Below are 27,799 nucleotides of genomic sequence, written 5' to 3'. Positions count from 1 at the left end.
TGTCATAAATTGTCCCCCCCCCCCCCCCCCCCCCTCTTTCCCCCTATCCTGCTTCGTCCTCAATGAGGCTGTTCATGATGTGGATACCAGAAAGCAGTGTCCCGGAAATGCATTTACATAACTTAGCATGTGGTCTGTCCCCTTTTCGTTTTGCATTACATGATGCTTAGGTTCTGTTTAATTAACTTTCTGGTTTAGCTTTCATGTAGGAATGTGATTCGCAGGTAACCTATTGATATCATATACATGTTCAGTCCCAATTTAGTCTTTTTTTGTTTCACCTTTTGTAGATGAAGTTAGCAATTTTTTAAGTAAAGGGACTTGAATAAATCACTATCTATAATTAAAGTTACCTGTTTCAAAAATAAAAATCACTATCTATAACGCTAAATTTAGAGATTAGGAAACTGAAAATTCTACAAGTTTGATAACTCTTCATTTGAAGATATTCAAATAATTACAACAGAAATAAAATAGTTAATATTGACTGTTAAAGCCAAAATCGACCATTTTTCTGGAGGGTAATACTGAGCTAATTCTCTTGCACATAAACTAATGAGAGGAATTCCTACTTCTACATTAATTGGGAGTATAATCTAATTATTACAAGTTACTGTATAATGGACTTCGTTAAGAGTGCTATTTATTTACGCTTATGCTTGGAGACCAAGATCATATAATAAAAGAGAACCTGAACAAAATATGGTGGGCTCAAATTATTTTCTTGGATTTCTACGCCATAAACCCTCAACTTATTTACACTTGTTATTAGGAAACATTGAATGTACTTGGTATGACATATGTTTAAGCTTCCCTCAAAAAGAATGACAAATAATAGTAAGTAGTAGTGGATGATGTTTAGCTGAAGGATCTAATGTTCCCAATAGGAGAAAGTTTGGAGAGGGGGCAGAGGGAGGAGGGGAGAGAGAGAGATAGAGAGAGGAGGAGGGTGGGGTGGGAGGGTGCATGAAGGTTCTGCAATTGAGACCAGATAGCTGGAGAATTTTGTGCATGTATTAGCTAACACAGGTCACTACTGGTGCTCCGAATAAGTGACTGGGTGGTAGCTTCAGGGGTTCTATATGTGTAATTTTGAGTTTCCTGTTATCTCTTATTGTCGTGTATACTTACACTCTTGCTTCATTCAAATCTGATGTGTTGGGTTGACACAGGGGAATTGAGATCACTGAAGCATTACGATTGCAGATGGAAGTTCAGAAGCGTCTCCATGAACAGCTTGAGGTATGGCTTCTTTCTATTGAGCTAAAAAGTACTTACACTTTGACTGGTGATCATTGCTTACGTCTTCAACAAAGAACTGTCTGTTATATGAGAATATGTGCTTGTCATGTTTTATTTTTCTTATGGGCTGCTTATGGGCCTTTTAGAGTCTTCCAATCGTAATAGATAATTTTGAAGATAATGAAAAGTGCATGTTAGTTATAAGCAGTCAATCTTTTTGATAAGTCAATTTTGAGTTAATCATAGTTCAGTTTTGGGGCTAAAAATCTTCTCTATCACGGGTAATAGAATAGCTTTTTTATGCCCACTGATATAATGAATAGCCAGCTCGGCCAATCTCTTATTTGATTGTCTCGTGGTATCTAACTTGCAGCACTTGTGTTGTTATGTGCACTTATGTTGTCATGTACATTTCCAGATTCAAAGAAATCTGCAGCTTCGTATAGAAGAACAAGGGCGATACCTCCAGATGATGTTTGAGAAGCAGTGCAAGTCAATTCCTGGCGCAGACCCAACTAAAGGCTCATCATCTTCCACAGCAGATGATGCCTTTGCACAGTTGTCACAGGTTGACACTGCTAAAGAAGTTGATCACGAGAAACAGAAAGAGCAGGAAAGAGAAGTTCTTGGAGATCCTGAGACAAATATAACCAGCACATCTGATTCACCACCTTTGAAGCGCTCTAAATTGGATGAATAAGCATTTGTAGGTTCAAAACACCATTGGTAGACTGTAGAATAGTAATATATTGACGCTTGGAACATCAAATCCTTGAGTAGAACGGAGTTGGCTCGTGAAGGAGCTAAAAATATCATGATATTCTTTTCATAGACATTATCTCGAGGGGCCATGGCGTGTCCTCTCATTTGACATAGATCATAAAGAAATATCAAACCTTTGATGTTAGATTTGTGGCATTTCAGAGTCATCTTGGAAGGAAAACGAGGAACTATTTGTTGTCCTCGTCGTATCAAATTCCATCATCTGGAAATGTAGCTTGTCTGAACATGAATTGTTCTGTTATAGTCTTATGTATCAGGAAGGAAAATACTTCTTATTGCTTGAATTCTCATCAGTCACATTATGTAAATATAATCTTTGGCTAAGGATGCTGTTTTTTTCTTTTTATAATCATGTTCAAGTAGGCTTAGGAATTCCAGAGAAGTGATTAGCCTTCCCTGTTATCTCCCTTCATCATGTAAGTGGAAAAAGGAAAAAAAAACATAGAAGAAAGGGAAAAAAGATCAGTACAACAACAATATACCCCATATTCAACGGGTAATCTCACAAGTGGGATTTGGAGAAAAAAATCCAGAAAAAACTATCTTACCACATTTTGGTGCGTCAAGATATATGTATTTCAGGATACGTCAAAATTAGGTGTGATTTGTTCTAAATACATGGATCTAGTGTGATTCACATGTATACATAACAAATCTCGCTTGCCTCTCTACCTATTTTAGTATATCTGGTAGCAAATATACATGTATCTTCCTCAATATATAGGATAAAAAACTCTTAGTTAGTGGTAAGATACGTAATGTTTTAAAAGTATAAGTAATAATAATAATATATATGATAGTGAGTTTCTCAATAAAAATACTATACCAGATAATGTACAAACTTACTTTTTTCACAGTCAAAGAATATAATTTTAATTAGAATGAATAATTTATAATGAGTTATCATTGGCCAACCTATAAGTATGTTAGGATTCTGAGTTTGGATACCTTTGTGTCAAAGCTATCTATATACTACCTAATCACACAAGATAAATGATCATACACAATATCATCTTAGTATTAAAAAATATTAGAGAACAATATAAGATTTTTTTTAATTTTTTTTAGTGTGTCAAGAGAATTAAATAGGTTGTGGAAGAAGCAATGTGTTCCTACCTGTCCAAGTAACGTGTCTTCTAATCAAACCAATGACATTTCAACTATCAATTAGGTGAAAAATCTCAAACTCCCACCAAAAACTACATATTCTCTTCTTAATATTAATACTCTCATTTTCCCTTAGTGCCAATATCCATCTAACACCATGGCTGTTGCTGGTTCACATTCTCGGAGTGAACTTCATGTTTTTCATACGGGAGACGATGTACGTCTCTCTCATTTTACATGACACTCTCTGCACGTTCTGAAGTCTTTCATTTTCTATTAAATTTCATGTTCAGTCAAACACAAACTGTATAATTTTTGCTTCGCTTAGGCTTTCTTGCTTGCTAACGATTATTTTTTTGTGTATATATAGCAACGACCTCCAACAGAAACGTCAAAAGAGTTTGTCGTTTCGTTGAAGAAGATATGCAAGATTTGTAGAGATGAGATTGAAGTTAAGGAAAATGGAGAGGTATTTGTTGCTTGTGGGGAGTGTGGATTTCCAGTTTGCATGCCATGTTATGAGTATGAAAGGAGTGAAGGCAATCAGGCTTGTCCTCAGTGTCATACTCGATATAAACGTCATAAAGGTCCATGCCCCCTCTCACTTTTATTCTTTTGAACTTTTTATTTTTACGATAGCATGTAGTAACTAGGGCAGTACAGAAATATTTATACGATTAGATCACTTAAAAGTAAGTTCAACTAATGATGATTTGGTAAAAATAGTAATTGACCTAGCTAAACATGTTAAACTACTACACTAATAGCTATAAAGTATACACATATATATATATATAATCACTTAAATCCATTCGAAAATAGAATAATAATTTGTTTTTAAATTGTACTATTAGTTCTTTATGTGTATTGTGACTCGTGTGTATGTACATCTATTTATCCTTGGAATACATGCTATCTTATGGATTTCTAGATACGTGTGTGCGTGCGTGCATGCATTGTGGTTAAAATATGGTAGTAAGATGACAGAAAAAAGAGGAAATGAGATTTCTTGTCCTCTTACAATTTGAATAGAAGAAAATTATGACCTTTTCAAATAATTAGAAGATTTTATATGTAAAAAGGAAAAACTCTTGTAAAAAAGCCGTAAATATTTTTAGTTTTTTTTGTAAAGGGCTAGAAAATTATTTCTTCCGTTCCGTGATATATATATATACATTGTTGAATTTCTTGAACTTACAAATATTATTAATTGTGGAATATTGACAGGGTGTCCTAGAGTTGTAGGTGATGATGAAGATGATATTCATGATGATTTTGAACAAGAATTTCAGATCAAGAATCATCATACTTCTCCCAACCACCACCAATCGGTTAGTACTTCATTTCTATGTTCAACAATAAAAAATGAATTTTTGCAATAATTAATTAATGATAATAACTTAATTGCTGTTAAATATGTATTTTAGAGGTAATTAATACTATTGGATCCAGTGACAATTAACTAAGGGCAAATTACAGAAATCACATACTTTTAAGGCAAAATTACAATTTATCCCTTAAAAGTTTATTATTATAGAAATCAATCAAACGGATACAATAATATAAGCGTTGATACATTAATATGATGCGCGAGATACATTAATCGTTAAGTAAGATACATTACATTTTATACATGATACACTAATATGATGTACATTTTATACATGATACACTAATCTGATGCGCTGATACATTAATCTAATGCGCGAAATACACTAATCTGATGCGTGAAAATGAGGAATTTTGGAGATTTGTAAAACATATAGGGGATAATGGTAATAAGTAAACTAAAAGGTGAGATTTCTGTAATTAATTCATTAACTAATGCCGGTAAAGACTTAAGCCCTCTTTATTAATGTATAAATTTATTGTTGCTAAAAAATATTTTTACTATATTGCTAATTTATTACTATAATTAGCTACAACATGGTGTTATCTAATAGAACTAGAGATAATTAACTTGCCTTGAATTATCATGTCTATCTAATTCTCGGAAGAAAAATATATTTTTTAAAAATATTATTATGTCGCATAATCTACATAGGAATTGGCAAAATCAATCTATAAAATTATATTACAACAAAATATCATTAGGATATTAGTTTACAAAATACTTATGTACATACTATATAGTATGTAAATAATGTATATTTTAAACTAAATAGACGTATACTAATGTATCTATACATATAATATACATATTATACACATATATAAATACCTATACACTGTATATTGAACCGAATTGTATTGATAGTGTATACTTCATTGTTCATGTTGGTAAACTAGATGACTGAAGCGTACTTCAAAATTGGAGATTTTTCGCAGCGATTATGTAAATTTGGAATAATAGTAGTAATTATTTAGAAAAAACTACTTAATTATACAAACATTCCCATCATATTTACTAGTTTTCTTTATAATTTGAAATAAATTACATATGTATCTCATTAATTAATAATTTCATAATACATTTTAAGTCAGATACACTTAAATACATGTATTTTTGCTATAAAATACATTTTAAAAATACAAATACATATGGAGAGAGACGAGCAGAGTGCCCGTGTATCCCAGGTATAAATCACACTAGATACATGTGAATCACACATAGGTAGAGAGACGAGCGAAGAGAGTCAGTATATCTTAGTTACATGCAAATCCATTTTTATATTGTGTATCTGAAACAAATTACACCTTATTTTCACCTATGTATACGAGATACATGCATCTCCGTAGGACACATACCCGAAATCTGACACGAATGGTAATTTCAAAAACATATGAGAAGAAACATAATTAGACCCTAAACTAGGTTTAGTGAGAGTTGTGTTATTTATCGCCCAAAGGCGCTCTCTCATTTGAACTGAAAGCAAGTTGTTGTATGTTTGGCAGGAGAATGGAGAGCATAATCACAACACCAATGGTGCTGCTGCTTTTAATCAATCAATTGTTGGAAGCGGTAAAGCTATATCGATCTCTATTACTTAATTTCGAAATGAGTAATTGTTGCACTTTATATATATGTGTCATGATTTTGTTTTATTTCAATGGAAAATCACTTACAGTTGCTGGGAAGGAATTGGAGGATGAGCAGAAAGAAAGTTATGGTGATGCAGAATGGAAGGAAAGGGTTGAGAAATGGAAGAATCGTCAAGAAAAGAGAGGTCTTGTTAATAATGGTGGAAATGATCAACCTGATGAAGATGATGACTTTCTGTATGTACTCTTTCTTTTCACTTTACATCTTGTTTACCCTCGGTGTAATCCCACGAGTGATGTTTGGGAGGGTAAGATATACCACACCTTAACACTACCTTTGCGGGCCAGGGTAGTTTTACTGTTTCTGATAGACCCTCGGTTTAGAAGTGGAAATTAACAGCTCGGTTTAGAAGGGGAATTCAACATGATATATACACCCAGTGTAATCCCACAAGTGAAGTTTGGGAGGGTAAGATATACCACACCTTACCCCTACTAGATTTGCTTTTTAGATAGACCTTTGACTTAGAAGGGGAATTTAACATATATTCTTAGTAGTGGAAGAAAATATTGATAAGTTTGTTTGATTATTCAAGCTAATTGCCGCCTCTCTTTGATAGTGTTGAAGTTATATCGTCGTTAATATGAGAAGATTTTATGTGAGGAATCATTGAGAAAACAACATAGAAGGAAAAGGAAAACATGCTATAGAAATACTTTAAATTTATAACAAATCAGTCAATCTGGTATTTGGTTTTGTTCATAGCGATCAAATTATATCTGGTCTTGTTTCCACCTTCTCCTCATTCTCCTTACAACTTTTAAATATTGGATTTTCGGTTATATATCGTCTGTGTCACTTGTAGTTATGTATCACTCAGTGACTGACTGGTATAGTTAAATAATTTGAACACTTTTACATATAATATTATTAACAAAATGAATCAGATACTACAATGTTTCAACATGAAATGAGTGTGTATGAATTGAAACAGATCAAGTTTAAGCATATAAAACTTGCAGTATATTTCAATATTATAACGACTTAACTGATTTCCAAGCAGTTTGGCTGAAGCTCGGCAACCACTCTGGCGAAAAGTTCCACTTCCATCAAGTTTAATCAGTCCATATCGGATAGTCATTATCCTCAGGCTTGTAATTCTTGGATTCTTTTTCCATTTCCGGATCCTAACACCAGCCTATGATGCCTATCCATTATGGATTATCTCTGTTATATGTGAAATATGGTTTGCATTATCATGGATACTCGATCAGTTCCCCAAATGGTCACCAATAAACCGTGAAACTTATTTAGATCGATTGACATTGAGGTTTGAACGTGAAGGCGAGCCTAATCGATTAGCCCCAGTGGATGTGTTTGTGAGTACTGTTGATCCTCTTAAGGAGCCTCCTATTATCACTGCAAACACTGTTCTGTCAATCTTGGCTGTTGATTATCCTGTCGAGAAGGTTAGCTGTTATGTATCAGATGATGGTGCTTCCATGCTGTTGTTTGATTCATTAGCAGAAACAGCTGAATTTGCCAGGAGATGGGTGCCATTTTGTAAGAAATATAGTGTAGAGCCTAGAGCACCTGATATCTACTTCAACGAAAAGATTGATTACTTGAAAGATAAAGTTCAGCCTACCTTTGTCAAGGATCGCAGGGCCATGAAGGTATGTATCTATTACTTCCTTCGTCTCATTTCATACGACTATATCAGAGGAGATGCAGTGCCTACAATGTTGACTGAATCATATCAAGGTTTAAAAAGAAGTTGTAGAAGGAATCGTGTCGAACATTTTAGGACGTGCCCAAAGTAAAGAATGTCATATAAGTTGGGATAGAAGGAGTATCATTTATCGGGGGCTTAAGTTTCTTTGGCTTAAAATAAGATTTTTTCTGCAAATTGAAAACTCACTCTCTTGTGGCAGAGAGAATATGAAGAATTCAAAGTAAGAATTAATGCATTAGTAGCAAAAGCTCAGAAAAAACCAGAAGAAGGCTGGGTAATGCAAGATGGAACTCCGTGGCCCGGTAACAACACCAGAGACCATCCTGGTATGATTCAAGTTTATCTTGGCAGTGAAGGTGCACTTGACATTGAAGGTAAGGAGCTACCTCGCCTTGTCTATGTTTCCCGTGAGAAACGACCGGGCTATCAACACCACAAGAAAGCTGGTGCCATGAATGCTTTGGTTAGTAATTAGTATATTAGTTTCTGGCTTGCTTCCTTGACATCCTATTAAGTCCTTTTCTTAATGTTATGTAATTTGTGCTGTTTTTCTAAATAGGTTCGAGTCGCTGCAGTCCTGACGAATGCACCATTTATGTTGAACTTGGATTGTGATCACTACCTTAACAACAGCAAGGCAGTTAGAGAAGCCATGTGCTTTTTAATGGACCCACAAATTGGAAAGAAGCTATGCTATGTCCAATTTCCCCAGAGATTTGATGGTATTGATCGCCACGATCGATATGCCAATCGTAATGTTGTCTTTTTTGATGTAAGTTGATCTATATATACAGCAATGTGTTGACAAAGGATTTATTCCCGGTATTAATATGCTTTTTTCCCTTCATGGTGGCAGATCAACATGAAAGGCCTGGATGGAATTCAAGGACCAGTTTATGTTGGAACAGGTACTGTCTTTAACAGGCCGGCGTTATACGGCTATGATCCACCTGTTTCAGAGAAGCGTCAAAAGATGACATGTGATTGCTGGCCCAGTTGCTGTTGTGGTGGTTCAAGAAAGTCAAAGTCCAAGTCCAAGTCCAAGAAGAAGAGCATCAAGGCCTTACTTGGACTTGGAGGACTATACAGCAAGAAAAAGAAAACAATGAATGGAAAGAACTACACTAGGAAGCCATCTGGACCTGTCTTTGATCTTGAGGAAATTGAAGAAGGCCTTGAAGGATATGATGAGCTCGAGAAGTCGTCTCTCATGTCCCAAAAGAACTTTGAGAAACGATTCGGGCAGTCCCCTGTTTTCATAGCTTCCACACTTAAGGAAGATGGTGGGCTTCCTGAAGGGACAAACCCGACAACACTCATAAAAGAAGCTATTCATGTTATTAGCTGTGGGTATGAAGAGAAAACTGACTGGGGCAAAGAGGTTAGCATTATATTTCATGAATAAATTATGAGTTATGGGTGTTCGCTTAGCTAACTTCTAATAAATTGGTTTTCATTTTTCTTTTTTTGACAGATTGGATGGATTTATGGTTCTGTCACAGAGGACATTTTGACTGGATTCAAGATGCATTGCAGAGGATGGAGATCGGTTTATTGCTGTCCGAAGAGAGCCGCTTTTAAGGGATCAGCACCAATCAATCTATCAGATAGATTGCACCAAGTCCTGAGATGGGCTCTTGGTTCTGTCGAAATCTTCATGAGTCGTCATTGTCCCCTTTGGTATGCCTGGGGTGGAAAACTCAAGTGGTTGGAAAGGCTAGCATACATTAACACTATTGTTTACCCATTCACTTCCATTGCTCTGCTAGCTTACTGCACCCTTCCAGCTGTATGCCTTCTCACTGGAAAATTTATCGTCCCCACAGTAAGTGAACTGAAGTCATTTGGTTCAGTAATATAAAGATTTGATTTAGATTTTATAAATCAAAATCCATGTTTGTTTTGTAGCTTAACAACTTTGCAAGCATTTGGTTCATGGCTCTCTTTATCTCCATCATAGCCACAAGTGTACTCGAGCTGCGATGGAGTGGAGTAAGCATTGAGGCCTGGTGGCGTAACGAGCAATTTTGGGTCATCGGTGGTGTTTCAGCACATTTGTTTGCAGTTTTCCAAGGCCTTCTTAAAGTTCTTGCTGGTGTAGACACAAACTTCACTGTAACATCAAAAGCAGCTGATGACGCTGAATTTGGGGAGCTTTACCTTTTCAAATGGACCACACTTCTCATCCCACCAACCACTCTGATCATCTTGAATATGGTTGGTGTTGTAGCTGGTGTTTCGGATGCCATCAACAATGGTTATGGTTCATGGGGTCCTCTCTTCGGAAAGTTATTCTTTGCCTTTTGGGTTATTGTGCATCTCTATCCTTTCCTAAAGGGATTGATGGGCAGGCAGAACAGGACTCCCACCATTGTGGTCCTCTGGTCAATCCTTCTTGCTTCAATCTTCTCACTCGTTTGGGTACGAATAGACCCATTCCTACCAAAGCAGAAGGGACCTATACTCAAGCAGTGTGGAGTGGAATGCTAAGTACCATGCCTGGTTTCTGTGTGATGTATTCTTTGCCAAATTTTTGTTAGGTTGCTATTTTTATTACAAGTGAACACATTGTATCTTTTTGCTAGTGTTTTGCCTAGCAATAAAGTGAAAACTAGGATAAGGTTGTGCAACTTTGTAACATTCATACTTGTCCAAATTAATATACCAACTTTGTAACATTCATGATTAACAGGATGATATTATTTCTTTCTTTCTAGGGAAAAGTGCAACCAAAACATAGTAATTTGAATAGATACAAGGTTTCATCCTTGATACTATATAGATTCTAGATCTTGAGGAAGTTGCATTACAACACTAAAACTCTACAGCCTGTACATTTCACACCTGTACATGAGGCTCTATCTTCTCATTATTTCTGAAAACTTGTTAGTTTGCTCATTTCTATTGTCCCCAATGGCTGTGGAAGGTAAGGCAAAGTCTGAACAGACAATTCTTGTGCTACAGAACGCATGGTTGGTCGCGATTCAGGAGTGGTACGTGTACATGCCAAGGCAATCGTGATCACAAAAACCACTGCCTCTGCCAAGTGGCCTGTGGGAGGTGGAAGTCTTTGGTCAAGAACATCCTTCAAAAGTATTTCTGGAAACAATGTTGTTGATGCTGATAATGAAGTTAAAAGCTCCCCTGGATGCCTTCCCATCATAGTCTCCATCGCTACGACTCCAAAACTATAAACATCACACTTTTCTGTAACACGCATGGTAAGTGCAAGCTCTGCACAAGAAGAAAGACACAATAATATTGAAGTATCCTTCCAATGAATATACTACTTAATCAACAGAAATATGGATGCATTAGGTAATGAGTATGTAACATACCTGGTGCCATATAGCCATAAGAACCAGCAACTGTGGTCCAATTTGATGAGTCTGAAGCTAACAACTTTGCTGTGCCAAAGTCAGAGAGTCGTGGCTCGAATTCTGATTCAAGCAAAATGTTATTCAATGATACATCACGGTGAACAATGGGCGGAGAGCAGTCATGATGCAAGTAAGCGAGTGCATGAGCTATTCCTTGCACAATTTTCACTCTTGTACCCCATCCAAGTTCCATTCCCATCTCATTGTCATATAGAACTTTCCCCAGGCTACCTCTTTCTATGTACTCATAAACCAAGTACATGCATCCATTCTTGGAACAGTAACCAAAGAGCTTAATTATATTCCTGTGTCTCACCTCTGTCAAAGTTCTAATCTCATTCTCAAAGCTTCGACGATTAGTCAATGGAATATCACTTGAGTCTGACATGTTGAGTCTTTTGACTGCAACAATCTGCCCAGAGGGCAAAACAGCTTTATAGACACTTCCAAAGCCTCCTCTTCCAATGCAGTTCTTTTCACTGAAATCTTCAGTAGCTTTCACTATGTCACCAAATGTAAACTTCCCTTCTCTTTCCCAAATCAGAGATTCTGTATTTTCATGTATCTGGCTAGCTTTGATCTCCTCATCATATTGCTTAGCCTTCCTTCGAGACACGAGACATGCAACAAACAGGATTGCCAAAAGTATGAGGCTGACCACCGGTACAAGTACCCCAATGAGGATCTTTTGATTATTATTTCTGGACTTGTCATTGGGAGTATCCAAATTACATGAGGATAATCCCTCTACATTTCCACACAAACCAGAGTTTCCAAGAAAAGATCTAGCGGGTGCTCTTTGAAATACTCCATCGGTTGGGATTGGTCCAGAAAACTCATTGTAGGAAAAATCCATCTCCTGAAGACTGATCATCTGAGATAATGCTGGAGGAATTCTACCTGAGAGGTTGTTATGTGAGAGGTTGAGATGCATTAATGAGGTGAGTTTGGCCAAGTTTTGTGGAATGGTTCCCGTTAGTGAATTGCCACTCAAGTCCAAAAGAATACTCAACTGCATCAAATTACCAAGGTCAGATGGAATGCCACCTGATAATGAGTTGTTGCCAAGATTCAAGCTCAACAGGCTCTCACACTTCCCAAGATCTACTGGTGTGTTACCACTTAACTTGTTTGTCGACAAATCAAGATACTGGAGCTTAGTTAAATTGCCAACAGACTGAGGGATGCCTCCAGTAAGATTGTTTTTACTCAAGCTGAGATTATAGAGCAGGTCTAACCTTCCCAGTTCAGAGGGAATTTCACCAGTCAATTCATTTCCTTCCAAAGCTAACACGCGCAACGCTCTCAGGTTCCCTAGCTCACTTGGGATTACACCAGAAAATTTGTTTCCATCCATTCTTAGACTTGTGAGATTTTCACATTTCCCCCAGTCAGGTGAGAGTTCACCTGAAAGTTGGTTGTCACTAAGAGAAAGGAAAACAAGTTTCGGGTGCACTCCAAATGCATCTGCAAGATTACCAGATAAATTGTTGCCTTCAAGCCGTACTCGTCTTAGAAGTGTGCAGTTCTTCAAGCAATCTGGTAACTTCCCACTGAATTTGTTCCCATTTATCGTCAACTCCTCAAGATTCGGGCTACACAATCCAGCAGGTAGTTCACCAGTGAAGCTGTTATTTGCAAAGCTGGCACTTGACAATTGAGGACTGTTCTTTCCAAAGTCCTTAGGGACACTGCCTGAGAAATCATTAGTATATACAGAAAGAAACTTCAGCTCACTGAGGTCAGAAATGCTGTCCGGCAGCTCACCACTTAGTCGGTTGGTATTGATGTCGATGGTTTCAAGGGATATCAATTTTCCAATCTCAGGAGGAATGGTTCCACTGAGATTGTTGCGAAAAAGTTGCAACATCTTTAGATTGGTCAGATTTCCAATGGTTGGAGGTATTATGCCTGAAAGCTGGTTATCAGAAAAGTCTAAATCCAACAAGTTTTGCAAGTTCCCAATCTGATAGGGAATGGAACCAGTGAAATTGTTATGATAGAGGTAAAGATATACAAGGTTTGTCAATTGACTGGTTTCGGGTGGGATTTTCCCTGTAAACATATTGTTTTGAAGCTGCAAAGATGTCAACTCAGTCCAATTGGTGATGAAATTCGATGAGATTTCACCAGAAAGACTATTATCAGACAACCCCAAATCAGATAACTTTGCAAGAGAGGAGAATGATAAAGGCAATGACCCTTGCAGGTCATTTTCTGCTAGAGCTAAGAGAGTGAGTTTAGTACAAAAGCCAAGCTCAGAAGGAATAGTTGAATTCAAATCGTTCTTTCGAAGATCCAACTTTTGAAGATTTATGAGTCTACCTATAGAAGATGGAATCTTTCCTTCAAATGAATTGTTGAAAAGTACAAGAACTTCAAGACTAGTAATCAAGCCAATTTCATCAGGAATTAAACCAGAAAACATGTTAACACCTAGCTGAAGTTCTTTTAACTTAGACAACTTAGTAAAATTTGGTGACAATGAACCTTGAAATGAATTAGATGAAAGATTAAGTCTTTCAAGGTTGATCAAGTTGGTAAATACTGTTTCAGGAATCGAACCATTGAAATGATTTATCGATAAATCAAGATATGTTAGATTATGACAACGAAGTACGAATTCAGGGAATTCTAACCTCAGTTCATTATAACCAAAGCTTAGATACGTCAACACAGGCATATTTCTCATCTTCAACCAATCAGGAGTTTCTAAGAAATTTGATCCAAGATCCAAGTGCATTACCTTCTGCAGATTGCTAATCTGATACGGCATCACACCTTCGATATTGTTGTTATAAAAACTCAGATACTCAAGTTGATTCAATTTTCCAATCTCTTCAGGTATGACACCTGATAAGATATTGTTACTCAGGTCCAAGAATGTGAGCAATGAGGCATTGCCAATACTCGAAGGTATCGATCCACTGAAGTTATTTCCATTAAGATTGAAATTCACGAGACTCGGAAATGAAGTGAAATCAAGGTGATCAAGTGTGCCTGAGAGGGCTGCATCAGAAAGATTGATCTCAGAAATTGTTCCACCATCATTACACACAATATATGTCCAATTGCACAAGTTTTCGAGATTCGAAATGGACCATGTGTCCAAGAAAGAAGTAGAAGGTAAATTTCTCTTCCATTTGACAAGAGATTCAGCTTCTGTTCTTGCTGAAGATGTGATACTTAATGGAAGTGAAAAAAGAAGTAGCACATACAAGATGTAAACTAAGGTAGTATGAAATGTTGTCATCTGTAATATTTGGTTTTCAAGAAGAATTAATACAACATTTTTGTACTTTTTTAGATGAAAGGGTTGTCAATATATAAGTGGAGAACAAAGAGGGAGTATATTATTAGTGGTAAAACAATCATAAAAGTCTTAAAAAACAGAGAAGAAAAAAAAGGCAAAGATGTTGTATTATACCACCAAAGGATGTGGTGCATTAACTCGAGTTATGGTGCAGTGGTGAGACTGCTTCACCCTTAACTAGAGGTCTCGGGTTCAGACCCTGATTATAGAGAAAATCTTGTTGGAGCGCCACCCCAGCCTTGCAGTGTGTGATTCGGATTTTGTCGGAGCTCCAATGCAGGCTCCGAACACCAGGTAGGAAACAAAAAAAAAGAATGTGGTGCAACGGATGGAGCAGCTCATCGCTTAATCAGAGGTTTGATATGGAAACGTCCTTGTTAGGAAGCATTTTCCCTCTGAACGGGGCCCTACGCAGCACAAATTCAAAATAGTTAAACTTCAATGCAAATACCGAATACCAGGTGGAAAACTAAGAAAATAAAATAAAATGTTGTAGTTTTTGTAGTTGGAATACAGAGCTTAATAGTCCAATAGGATGTGACAAAAACACGGTTTCAACTCATTAATAATCTTGAAGTTTTTTGTCAAAACTATATGTCAACTTGACATATAATGAATAAAAGAATGAGTGGTGAACAATTTAGTAGGATAAGTATATTTAAAAAAAAAAACTTTGGTTCAAAACCAATATTAAAGAAAAATGAAATCAAGTCAATGATTATTTTTTTGTTTACTTCAACATGTGGTAGTGTGAAAACTGACGAAAACGTTTACTGAATATTTTTATTAAATTGTTGATTCCGTGACACCAATAAACAAACCAACAAACAAAAAAAATCTTAAAATAATTGTACATCCAGAATGAGGATTTTCATTTATCAAGAGGGTTTAAAAATACGAAGAATTAAATACATAGAGAAGTCAATCGAATTCCCTCTATCGAAAAATTGTACTACCAAATAAGTGTAAAAATGAACTTTTTTATTATTATTATATATATAACAAAGAAAGTTAAAAAATTACTTTACATCACAAAATTTTTAAATCCTAAGTGTGAATTTTAATATTTTCTTAATTCCTCTTGTATAAAAATGACGTTACAATAAATGTTTGTTTGTATATGTAGTAGCTGGATGATTGACCTTTTATAGTCAGTCAACAAGTTAAATTTTGAAAAATCTTTTATTGGAAAATACAGGTTTTCAAAAGGACATACATGAGCTGGTTGGGGGTCAAAATTGATGGCTATATTTAATATATACATTTAAATGTTCAACTACTCTTTATTCCTACCTTGATTTTCTCTTATGAAAGTTTTTTATTATTTGAATGAGAATCTATTTTTTATTATGTATTTTTTTAGTGTGTTGGTTTAATAGCAAATTATTGAGTGAAAAAATTCTGTTCTATAATATCAATTTGTCATTGATTTACCGTGGGAAAACTTTGTTTCTAGTAATAAAACCAAAGAGAACTATTAGAAGTCGTTTGACATGTAGAATAGATCTAATAATTCCGGAAAACAATTGGAATTAAATTTTTCTCATTTTTGGGGTAAGATATCAGTTAATTTCAAAACTATTTTATTTCAATTTATATTATATAATAAAATTATTATTTCATATGAAGGATGAGACAAAACAATTTCATAAAATATTCTTATTTATCGACCCGTTACGGTGGAAAGAAAATCACTATTGGCTGATTGATAAGGATATTGACTAACTTTATTTATACTAATTAAAAAATGAAATGGTACTAGTCTTTAACTACGTAATTATTATATGACTTAGTGAAATGGCACGATTTTGCTTTAACTAAATCATGTCTACCTTAATATTTAATACTTTAGCTTGTAGAAAATGTACAATAATAAATATAAAATATTAGTTAATGTAAAATGTGTCACTTATATTTAGGGGTGTTCACGGTTTGGATAAAAACCGATCCAAACCGAAAAACCAAACCAAACCAATAAAATAAAACCGATTTTATTTGGGTTTGGTTTGGTTTGGTTTTAGATTTTTGAAAACCGGTAGTATTTGGTTTGGTTATGATTTTATTCGAAAAAAGTGAAGAAATAACCGAACCGAACCGAACCGATGAATTATATACATATATTTTATTAATATACATACTTAATATATTATTTTTATAAACAATTTTAAAGATCTTATATATGTTTTCATTAAAATTTCTTTATACTTTATTTATTGGAAGCAAGAATACCCAAGGCGAAAACATTTATTTTATTGATTTCATGTAATATGAGTGTCTATAACAATTCTTTGTGGGACTGAAAATGTTATTGTCTCTTCCTTCTTGGTCAATATAGTGAATTTAAAATTTTATTGATAGTAAATTCAATAATCGAAAGTTTGGTAATTTAAGTCATTCTAACTATTTTTTTGTTTTAAATGGATTGTTGTCACTTTTTTCACATTTTGAATGAATTGTTTCTTTTATTTATGTGTATGGTTAATAACCGAACCAAACCAAACCAAACCGAAATCGATAACCACCAAACCGGTAAATGTATATTATATTTGGTTTGGTTTGATTTTGATAATTTTAAAACCGATTAAGTTGGTTTGGTTTTGATTTTGACCAATAATCGATTCAAACCAACTCGTGAACACCCCTACTTATAGTGATGTTTCCTATTTTTCTTTGACATAATTCAGTGACACAATGGATTAAAAAATATATAGTAAATATCACGATCGAGCTTGCTTTTTTAAGAAATTATTTTTTTTCACTAGATCTCATAATTAGTGGTGTCATGGAATAAACACAATAAAATAAAATAAAATGTCAATTGTTATTGATTGATTGTTGAAATCACTTTTGTGGTTAAACCATTAAAGAAATTAAGTATAAAATAAAATAATTGTTGGTTAGTTTTTGGTGCTCCCAATATCAAATCAGCTGCCATTTTTAGTGGTCAGAGTTACGCTGTGTATAATTAACCTGGATGTTATGTTCACGTGAATTCAATAATTTTTTTATGTAGAACATAAATTTATATATAAATATTTATTGTAATTATAGTAAATTATTAAATATAAATTTATAACTTTAAAATAATTTAATATTAAATATTTTAAGTTTAAACTTATCAAATTTAAATCTTGAATTGACCGCATCTATTCTTCTTCAACCTGATTTGATTGCATTGCCTATGATGTGATGCATCCTTTGATACGATATTTCGAACAATTGCATAAAAAATGATAAATAATAGAATTGTTAAATGGACAAGTTGGGTTGAATTTGAATAAAATAAAATAAAATAGGTTAAATTAATAAATTAATAAGTTAATGATCTGCTCAAAAATTACTTTAGCTGAATAAACTAAGAAACTATTTGGATTGACTTGCCAAAATAATTTTAAAGCACTTTTATAATATTTCAGTAAAATTAAAAAGTGTTTGAACACTTATTTTTAAGCCTAAATAATAAAAATAAACTATAAGTTATAGTCATAAGCTATAGCATCCAATCAGGCTCTAAATAGCGGATCATAATCTAACCAGCTTAATTTTTATTAAGTTTTGATTTATTTACTGTTCTTTTCTAATTGAACTAGCTATTGTTTGCAGGTAATACTGACACCAAGATGATGCTAGCTCAATATTACAACTAGTAATATTTTTTCGTTGCCAAAACTTATTAAATTTGGTTTAGAAAATAAATATTCTTAGTGTTATCTTTTTAACTTTAGAAAAATCTTAAAATTGACTATTGACTAGTTGACTAGATCATGAACTTTATGAAATAAAACCACGTGACAATGTATATTTAATCCAAATATTAATTCGATGTATATTAAATTAGTTAATATATATATATACACACACAAAATCAATTATTTTCAAAACTTAGATGTATACACATACGTCATTTTCAAAAAGTAAACACAAATTAAGTTTTCAAATCAATACCAAAGTAAATAAGTGATAATAAAGTCAAAGCATTCAAATGGAAAATATGGGCTAATTGAAAAACTAGTTCCCACATTTGAAAAATGTGTCATTGTCTCAACTCTCAATTGAACTTTGAATTTCTATAATAACTAAAAAGTAAACTATCATCGACCGATGTGGTGCGGCGAATGAAGTTATTTGAATTTGAGTCTTGACTATAATTTTTTTTTTGGTACAAAATGCTTTTTCTAAATTTAACCTATGCAATATGAATTCAGAATAATCGAATTTCAATGTGAATATTAGACATCGAGTGAAAAATAAAAAAACTTTTGTAAAAGTAAACGTATGCACTCAAAGTTGAAACTTGCATATTATTTGTCTTTGAAAGTTTTCACTCTTTAAAACAAAATATTTATCAACCTCAATCATAAAAATATATGTCTAAGCTATCCTTTAAATATTTTTGAATTCATCATTACTTAAAAGGTCAATAAATTATTGAAAATAGGTGAATGGAGTTCTTATTTTTTTTTTAAAATCAGAAAAGTCACTTATAATTTTTTCACCGAAAAAATAACTTTTTTTTCTGTTGTACCGTAAAATCATTTATCTTCCATTATTTCTAAAAAAATTTACTCAAGTCGAAAAGTGATATATTGGGTCATTTTAATGATGTGAAGCTGACGCCTATTCTTTTTTGAGTAAATTCTTGGCAATATAATGGTATTTGAAATACGTCATAATTTTGTTTAAGTGATTATACCATCAACAATTGTAATCTATTTGTGAATCTATTGCCATTTTTGTGGCGCGTAAATAAGGTTTTCTCATTTTCCTAGTACCTAGTACTCCACTTATATTATTCAAAAAATAAATGATGTAGTGCATTTTCTGTTCCTCTTGATAAGACATCACCATAGTCCCATTTTCACAAATAAATAAATAAATCATATTAGTGAAGAAAATAATGAGTGGGACGAATCAATTGTTAATTTATCATGATTAAGTTACTTAGCTAAAATAAGTTATTCGGACTTAATCTATGCATCAAATCAGGTTAATTTATCATGATTAAGTAACAAATAGCATGGCACACATGTCATGCATGTATCATTTTGATGCAAGCATCAAATTTGAATAAATATATTTATCTTCGAGCATGTGATGTACGAAATGCTAACACTAAAATCAAGATAATGCCAACTTAGTCTTGAGACTTTCCATATTTAGTAACCTTACCTAAACAGAACATCATCATTTTCAAAAACTAATCAAATTCAAAATCAAACGTTAAATAATTACGTGCTTCCTCCTTCTTCTTATATTAGTTGTTTATATATTAAAAATAGATATCCAAATATTTATCAATCACAAAATTAAGATAAAATCAATTAGGTTAATTTTATCCTTATAATTAATTAAGAATAAGTAAAACTATCCTTTTTGTTTTATAATTTGAACAACTAATATAAGGATGCCACGCAATAAAAAAAATTAAAATAGTTTCCCAATTTGAAAATATGTGCCACCATCTCATGATATAAGATTTGAATTTATAGACGACTAAACAAATTTGGTCAAAGTAAACGTTGTTATTTAAAAGTTAAAATTTGGTTTTTTGCAAGTTAGAATAAGGCCATGAATAAATTGGAGAAGGGTTAAAAATGTTCCTGAATTATGTGAAATTGAACAAAGATATCATTAGTTAATTGTTTGGTCGAAATATGCCCAGTGTCACTAGTTTGGTTCTAAAATACCCCTAATTAGTCAAAAATATCATTTTCCCAAATAAATATTGTATTTTGTTTGTTTTAAAACATATTTTTATAATATTTTATTAGCAAATGTCTATCCTAATTCAATTCAAAATAGATTAAGAAATACAAATATTTTTAAATTTATTAGTTTTTTTAATCGTTATCAAAATGAAATTAATGATGGGGTTACTATGATCTTATATATATAAGACTTATAGTATTGTTAAAAAGATGCATGTAGTTATTCTATTTTAGTTGATAAAATGAAATTAAGAAAAAAAAAGAATATCTCCTATTTATTTGTTCAAGTGATTTTAAAAGAAAAGAAACAAGAATAGATCTTTTAAAAGTAATAATTTTTATTAGGAATAAAATGTGTTTAGAAAGAAAGAGAAATAATATGTTTATTAAGAAAAATAACATTTTTGATCCATTAAGTTCAACAAATATACTTTTGGACCAAACTATTAGCAGTAGAGACATTTTTGAACCAAACTATTAATTATATGGACATTTTTAGATCAAACTATTAACCTAATGGTTCACATAGTTCAAAGATATTTTTAACCTTTTCCGCTGAATAAATAAGGGTTTAGTATGGACCAAGTACCAACCATAAAAGCTTTGTGGGCTCTGAAAGCATCCCAAAAAAGTGTGCATCTTAAAACTACTTGTTAGGATCAAACAAAAGCACCAGAATTGTCATCCAGTTCCAAAAGTGTGGCTGTAACAGAATCTCTGTCCTGCCACGTAATCTATGTTGCTCGAACTCTTCAAAAATGTCAACATGTGCGTATCAGATTCTCCAAAAGTAGTGTATTTTTGGAGAGTCTGACATGGGTACAGCCTCAAAAGTGAAGAGTCTGCACAACTTAGCACATAAATACAGTCTGGTGATCTCTTCACCAATGAGACCTTCATGGTCTAATCTTTCTTACTTTCATTCATCACTTTTTAAGGAAGCAAAAGTCAAAACATGGAAATTTGAAGGGGAAAACACAAGCAATAAATAAATTCACTGCATCACCACTTATCATAGTTACAAAGAATTACAACAAACAGTTTTCCCATAATTCATACACACGACAAATCCATGAACTGTATAGAAATGTAAGCACACACAATAGTAACAAGAAGAGTCTCACTCGCTTCACAAACAGCGGTTGCCTGTTTAGATATACAATAATCTATCAAGCTATAGAGGCTTCTGTGGCACCTTCTTTCAAGGCTCTGTCTAATCTTGCCTCAAATGGAGTAGAGTGCCAATTAACTCTCTTATCCTGCATTAACATGAGCACCACTTAGTACCTAGTGATTGTGTTATAAGCGAGTAGCAACAGTAACGAGAAAAAAATTCATACTCTACCTCTCTGTACTTGCTCGTCGAGTTTGGTATGCCTTTAAAAGAAGAAACTGACCCAGAGTCTTTAGCAGATCCTAAGGGATTCCAGTAGGTGCCAACAGTTCCTATAATAGGCATCTCATCAGGGCTTCGACAGGGTGATTTCCTCGGGGAGGAAGTTGCTGAATGCTGTTTCAGCTGCTCAACTGTTAAGACACCTAAAATTGGCCTGTCTTCAAAGCTCATCATAGAGTTAGAACCTTGTGACATGCTTTTTTCTGATGTAACAGTCTCAAGCGCGCTGGAGCCAGCCTTCTTGGTGGTGTCAGGTGTAACCAACCAATTTGAAAGACTAGCATCAACCCCAATTTCTTGATCTTTAGGCTTTGTCTTGAAACTAAATGATGATTGCTTAAATGTAGGTTCTAAACTGAACGAAGCACGAGGCCCTTCTACTTCTGCGGTACAATTTTCCTTCTGTGGCAATAGCTTCATGGGTTCTGCTGCTTTTGATTTAACACTTTTCCACTGACTGAGGTTCTCTACAGGGTTCAACACAGGATGGATGTAAGCACTCCTATCTCTCACATATCCTTTTGTTTCACCCTTTCTCATTTCCTTCTCAGGGACACCGAACATCAAAGTAGGACTATCCACTTCCTGTTCTTTCACTTGATAAAAGGACTTATCAGCCACCACTGATTCAGACCACACTTGTCCACCTTCACAATCGGAATCCCCGTACTCTTCATCATCATCCAAATCACATTCTTCGTCCACGTCACTGTCACCAAACTCCTCAGCTTCATCATCACTGTCTTGACAGTTCTGATACCTGTGGTTTGTAGGATATGATCCTACACTAGATACAACAGAACCCCCTTCAGAGGAAGAGTTGGACTTGCTTGATTTAGCAAGAGATCCCTCTTCCTCTCTTTCTTCTTCACCAGATTTCTTGGTTTCAGGTAAAGAATCTGTACTTTCATAGATTGAAACAGGTTCATATGTAGTGATCTTTGAATCAAATGTAACTTTTTTTCTAGCACTCAAGCTAAGTTGTTCCTCAGGCCTATCTCTGCATGTCACAACAACCCATATCATTTAACTTTGTAAGACAAAGTGGAAAAAAGAGAAAAAAACAAGTTCAGTAACTCACCGCGCCTCGGTAACCAAGCTCCCAGAGGGTTCCTCTGTGATGCTTTGTTCTGTAGAGATAATGCTTCTCTGAGCATCCTGACAAATATGTTTCTGCAGCACAATATTGGATTTTCACATTGTTTGTTAATATCCCAAAAGAAAAGAAATACAAAACCATAGCTCTACTAATTTATCCCCCCAAAAAAACTCCAGGAACAAATGGTACACTCAACAACAACAACAACTATACAAAGTGGGGTCTGGAGAGGGTAGAGTGTACGCATACTCTGCTACCACTACCTCGTGGAGATAGATAAACTATTTTCGAAAAAACCGTCGGCCAAAATTCTCATCATCACCAAATAATTAAGAAACTCCCATCGTCGTTAACTAAATTAACCCTAACCCCAGTTAAATCAACTCCCAACCATGATAAAAGCTGGAATGTTGCTCAAATACAAGACAAGTTCAACAATCCCCTTCCCAAGAAATTCAAAAATAGAACTTCGGAACTGGAAAAAATGGTACACTCAACAACAACATATCTAGTGAAATCCCACAAGTGGTTTTTGGGGAGGGTATAGGGTACGCAGACTCTATCACTACCTCATGGAGATGGAGAGACTGTTTCTACAAGAACCTCAGCCAAAATTCTCATCATCAATAAATTAACCCTAACCCTTGTTAAACCAACTCCCAAACATGATAAAAGATGGTATCTTGCTCAAATACAAGACAAGCTCAACAATCCCCTTCCCAAGAATTTCAAGAATAGGACTTGGGAACAAGAAAAAATGGTACACTCAACAACAACAACAACATACCCGTGAAATTCCACAAGTAGGGTTTGGAGAAGGTAGAATGTACACATACCCTACCACTACTTTATGAAGTCATCACCAACTAATTAAGAAATTCCCATCATCATCAACTAAATTAACCCTAAACCTTGTTAAACAAACTCCCAATCATGATAAAAGCTGGAATCTTGCTCAAATACAAGACAAGATCAACAATCCCCTTACCAATAATTTCAAAAATAAAACTTGGGAAAAGGGTAACAACTTGGGAACAAGAACAAATGATACACTCAACAACAACAACAACATACCCAGTAGAATCCCACAAGTAGGGTCTGGGGAGGGTAGAGTATACCCAGACCTTACCACTACCTCATAGAGATAGAGAAACTATTTTCGAAAGTATCATCATCAACTAATCAAGAAATCCCCATCATAATCAACTAAATTAACCCTAACCACAGTTAAACCAACAACTCCCAATCATGATAAAAGCTGGAATCTTGCTCAAATGTAAGATAAATTCAACAGTTCCCTTTCCAAGAATTTCAAAAAATAAAACTTGGAACAGGAATAAATGGTACACTCAACAACTACAAACCCACTGAAATCCCACAAGTGGGGTCTGAGGAGTATAGAGTGTATGAAGACCTTACCACTACCGTGTGCAGATGGAGAGTCTACTTTCGAAAGAGCCTCGGTCAAATTCCCATCATCAACTAATCAAGAAATTCCCGTCATCATCGACTAAATTAACCCCAACCCCAGTCAAACCAACTCACAACCATGATAAAAACTGGAATCTTTGCTCAAATACAAGACAAATTCAACAATCCCCTTCCCAAGAATTTAAAAAACAGAAATTGGAAACAGGGTAACAACAACTAAAGAGTAAACATAAAGAAGAAAAGGGGTTATTCAGAAACACTTACTTGTTCTCGAGGGATGACCTTTTTCCTGTTTTTCCGGCATTTCTTCTCCTTATCACCACCAAAACACCCAAGAAAACAACCCATCTACACAGAAAAAAACGATTCAAATCTTGGTTTTCAGAGTGGGGGTGGGGGATTGTGTTTCTCTTCCAGCCAAGAATGGTGGAGAAAGAAATCAGCCGAGAACCCTCATGATTACAGAGGAGAAGGAGGAGCGTTTGGATTGAAACGGTCAAGAAAATTGGTAAGGGGGAGGGGCTTAGGACAAAGGGGGAAACAGGGGTTTATTTACTTTGAAAAAAGAGGCAAATGTGACCGTTACTGATCATAGCTGTTTATTTTGCCTTTTTATTCTTAGTAATAAATAAAATAATTGTTATAATGGTGGGGGTTTTTGCTTTTTTGAGTTTAAATTCTTGATTATATAATTGGGATAGTGAATTTAATAGAACAAAATTCTTTATGATAGCCATATTTCATTAAAAATGCTCGTCCATTCATTTTTACCTGTTTACTATTTCAAAAATAGATTTTCAGTTTTAGTTGTTACATTTAACATATTAAGAAAAATAATTATTTTTTTCATGTTTTATTCTTAACACTAATTACTTATTCTCATAAATCATTTATTAAGATCTCATACCAAACAACAATTAATAAGGGTGATGTGGTAAAATAACAATATTAATCATTGTTTTCTTAATGTGCTAGACAAATTAAAAGTGAACGGAAGAAGTTAATTTTTTAAAGTGCGCTGTTTGGTCCAGTGACAAAAAAAGAACCTTTTCTCTACCTCTAAAAAAAGTGATAATTTATCTTCAGAAATTTTACTTTGTAGGATTACATTTGGTATATTATTATTGGTGTTATGAATATGTTTATTCTGATATATATTTAAGATAAAGTTTTTAGTCTAGGTGGGTCAACATAATTGAACATAATATTTGCCTTGAAATGACAAGAGGGAGCTAGAAGTGGAGCCAATCTTTTACAATTTTATGGCTCTTTGCCTGATTTTAGGATAATGCTTTAAATGTTAATAATTAAATTCTTACCATCAATATATTATTTGAGCGAAAAGTTATTAAATTCGATTAGAGATATTCAAACTTCTAGCTTCACCCTTTAGTATTCATAAATGTCATATAAATAATAATTTTCCTTGTATCAAAATGACAAATAAATACAATCTTAAATGTTAGTCAAAACTCATTTAATTTTTCAAACATTTTAATATAGAGAAAGTAATAGTGCCACCCACTTCCCTTAAAATTAGGCTCCCTTTAAAAGATGCACATACTTTTCAATTATATATACTTTTATTCTTCTTCAAATTTTATAAGGATTTTCAGTATTCTCTTTCATATCTTTCCAGATTTTGCATTACAAATACATCTTTAAATTTTCCAATATTATTTGTGCAATTAAGAGAGGGCATGTTTTTTAATATACAGTATCAAGTTGCATAAAGGTCAATTAAATTGAATTAATGGAAGTTAATAATAGCAAAGAGTACGTCGATTTGGATGTTATATTATTAAAATTTTCCAAAAATGACATTACTGCTTTTCTATTGAACATGTTTTTGTATGAATTCCATTGGGCGGAATTTTCCAATTTAAAATTATTTTTATGTTATTTTTCTGCCCAACAACGACATATTCATATTCAGTATAATTTTACAAGTGAGGTTTGAGAGGGTGGTGAATATGCAACTTTACAGCACCTTGAGAAGGTAGAGAGGTACGTAAAGCATATTCTAAATCAAGCATATTAGCAAATATAGTGGCCAAAAAAACATGCTGAAAACAAATGAAGAAGATAATAGCAGCAATAACAAATAATACGATGACCGAAATCAAGAAGACACTAAAATCAAAGGACAAGATATACTATACAACACACGACTACCTACTAACCTTCTATCTTAATCATCTATCTCTCTTCCTCCAAATATTCCCAAGTGAAAGAAATTTCACGTAGTTATGAAAATTTTAAAAAAATTCTTTTGACTCTTAGCAATAATAATATTAAGAAAAGTTCTAAATAACATTAAGAACGCTAGACTTTCATATATATTTAGGAAATAAAAAGAAAGAAACTAAAAGAATAAAAACCAGTGAAGGTAAATATTTAATACAATCACTTAATTACTCATTCGATGTTACTCTCTCTTTTGCATGACTCTTCTTTAATTTCTTGTATTTTTCTTAATTATGATTATACTACTTCTGTCGTGAATCGAGTTGAATTCGTAAGGGCCTATGGACTAAAATTAGGGAAGGAGGCTGATTTAATTGGGATTATTTGGCGGAGTAAAATATTTGAGAGTTTTTTGTAGAATCCCAGCCCAATTAGCTATAGGAACTGATTAAAAAAGATTGTGCGTTAGAAAGAAGAGTTTCATGCCTATTATGAAGAAATTGTGTGTTCTTCTACTCTTCTTCTAGAATTTAATTAAGCTTCTCATCTTTATTCTTATCTCTATCCTTCGTAACTTGTTATAATGTAAATCAATAGTTTAAGTGTTGCTATGATAGTTTGGCTATTCATGATCATATTATAATACTTGAATATTTGTGTTGGGAATTCAGGTTCGTTACAACTTCTTATATACTATTTGACTTTTTTGTTTTAGTATGAGATATTGAGAGCAAATTACATGTAGTATTCTGATATTTTTTAATGCACGCTAACGAATATAATAAATATCATCTCATCATGTGTCTTGCCTCATGTCACACAAAAATGTGATATTTGGCCTCGGTGATGGTTATATTTTCCTCGAGTTTATATCTAATTTTTGCATTTCATCGATGGAACCTTGGAGCTATGTAACTATGTAAGGTTTTAACTTAATTATCATAATAATTAGGTTACCTTTGAGATAATATAATCATTAATTAGATTTTAATACTTTTGATCAGTTGCTAAGTTTTTATAGCTCCCTCCCATTTTCCCTTCTCCTATTTTATTTCTTTTTTAAAAAGACTAAAATATTTGAGATTGGCTAGAGTAATTTCAACAAAATTTTATTCAAAAATACAAGGCAAGGTTTTACAAGATTTAATACATAGTCTAGCAAATTTCATTTTTAAACTTTAACTATATATTATTTGTTCTAATTGAACATATGCACATGATAAAGTATTTCAATTAAACACTTTCAATTTATGTTTTGAGAAATTTTTGCACGTGTTCTCAAGAGTCTATTAGATAGTTAAATTAAGGGAAAACTACACAAGAAGGTAAACATGTGATATATATTTACTATATAAAACTATAATTTAAAAGAATTACAATTCGTAGCTATAGTTAGGACTTTATGACAAATGTCTCTCTCCCCCCCCCCCCCACC

General features: G+C 33.7%; 4 protein-coding genes across 7 annotated transcripts in view; 2 read left to right on the top strand and 2 right to left on the bottom strand.

Annotated features, from left to right (window-relative positions):
• The window catches only part of LOC102597897 (protein PHR1-LIKE 1-like), a 10,881-nt gene extending 8,529 nt beyond the window's left edge, over positions 1 to 2,352 (top strand). For all 3 annotated transcript variants that reach the window (XM_015313927.1, XM_006358356.2, XM_015313926.1), the window contains exons 7-8: positions 1,173 to 1,242; positions 1,661 to 2,352. In XM_015313927.1, the coding sequence (XP_015169413.1) occupies positions 1,173 to 1,242; positions 1,661 to 1,942 (352 nt within the window). In that variant the 3' untranslated portion in view covers positions 1,943 to 2,352. The remainder of the gene's footprint in view (positions 1 to 1,172; positions 1,243 to 1,660) is intronic.
• Positions 2,353 to 3,252: 900 nt separating this feature from the next.
• LOC102597254 (cellulose synthase A catalytic subunit 4 [UDP-forming]) lies at positions 3,253 to 10,539 on the top strand. Of its 2 annotated transcripts, none has more exons than XM_015313921.1 (11): positions 3,253 to 3,349; positions 3,503 to 3,719; positions 4,378 to 4,463; positions 6,028 to 6,094; positions 6,201 to 6,351; positions 7,179 to 7,791; positions 8,050 to 8,313; positions 8,410 to 8,622; positions 8,707 to 9,231; positions 9,325 to 9,675; positions 9,759 to 10,539. In XM_015313921.1, exons 1-11 carry the CDS (start codon positions 3,290 to 3,292, stop codon positions 10,338 to 10,340), a joined length of 3,129 nt encoding a protein of 1,042 aa, XP_015169407.1. In that variant the 5' UTR covers positions 3,253 to 3,289; the 3' UTR covers positions 10,341 to 10,539. The 2 variants fall into 2 exon arrangements, with proteins under 2 accessions (XP_015169407.1, XP_006358416.1); XM_006358354.2 differs by having other exon boundaries at positions 4,360 to 4,463.
• LOC102597581 (probable LRR receptor-like serine/threonine-protein kinase At4g08850) lies at positions 10,498 to 14,689 on the bottom strand. Its single transcript, XM_006358355.2, has 2 exons — positions 11,189 to 14,689; positions 10,498 to 11,084 (listed from the first exon to the last, which is right to left on the bottom strand). Exons 1-2 carry the CDS (start codon positions 14,481 to 14,483, stop codon positions 10,720 to 10,722), a joined length of 3,660 nt encoding a protein of 1,219 aa, XP_006358417.1. The 5' UTR covers positions 14,484 to 14,689; the 3' UTR covers positions 10,498 to 10,719.
• A 6,524-nt stretch (positions 14,690 to 21,213) lies between these two features.
• LOC102596931 (protein JASON) lies at positions 21,214 to 24,758 on the bottom strand. The gene is made up of 4 exons (XM_006358353.2): positions 24,442 to 24,758; positions 22,729 to 22,820; positions 21,597 to 22,647; positions 21,214 to 21,510 (listed from the first exon to the last, which is right to left on the bottom strand). The coding sequence occupies exons 1-4, from the start codon at positions 24,523 to 24,525 to the stop codon at positions 21,421 to 21,423; spliced, it is 1,317 nt and encodes a 438-aa protein (XP_006358415.1). The 5' UTR covers positions 24,526 to 24,758; the 3' UTR covers positions 21,214 to 21,420.
• Positions 24,759 to 27,799: the final 3,041 nt, after the last annotated feature.

This window comes from Solanum tuberosum, unplaced genomic scaffold, assembly GCF_000226075.1.
Source record: "Solanum tuberosum cultivar DM 1-3 516 R44 unplaced genomic scaffold, SolTub_3.0 scf00263, whole genome shotgun sequence".
In the NCBI taxonomy this organism is placed as follows: Eukaryota; Viridiplantae; Streptophyta; class Magnoliopsida; order Solanales; family Solanaceae; genus Solanum; species Solanum tuberosum.
The sequence above is the reverse complement of the archived record's forward strand: the minus strand, read 5'-3'. Positions and strand labels throughout refer to the sequence as shown.

Excerpts from the sequence above, each read along its gene's own strand:
- LOC102596931 (XM_006358353.2), bottom strand. The coding sequence starts at position 24,525 with ATGGGTTGTTTTCTTGGGTGTTTTGGTGGTGATAAGGAGAAGAAATGC. Across the intron at positions 22,821-24,441 it reads AGGTCATCCCTCGAGAACAA|AAACATATTTGTCAGGATGC; the intron begins GTAAGTGTTTCT and ends ATTGTGCTGCAG. Across the intron at positions 22,648-22,728 it reads AGCTTGGTTACCGAGGCGCG|AGATAGGCCTGAGGAACAAC; the intron begins GTGAGTTACTGA and ends TGTGACATGCAG.
- LOC102597581 (XM_006358355.2), bottom strand. The coding sequence starts at position 14,483 with ATGACAACATTTCATACTACCTTAGTTTACATCTTGTATGTGCTACTT. Across the intron at positions 11,085-11,188 it reads TTATGGCTATATGGCACCAG|AGCTTGCACTTACCATGCGT; the intron begins GTATGTTACATA and ends CTTCTTGTGCAG.
- LOC102597254 (XM_006358354.2), top strand. The coding sequence starts at position 3,290 with ATGGCTGTTGCTGGTTCACATTCTCGGAGTGAACTTCATGTTTTTCAT. Across the intron at positions 8,314-8,409 it reads CTGGTGCCATGAATGCTTTG|GTTCGAGTCGCTGCAGTCCT; the intron begins GTTAGTAATTAG and ends TTTTCTAAATAG. Across the intron at positions 9,232-9,324 it reads AAACTGACTGGGGCAAAGAG|ATTGGATGGATTTATGGTTC; the intron begins GTTAGCATTATA and ends TTTTTTTGACAG.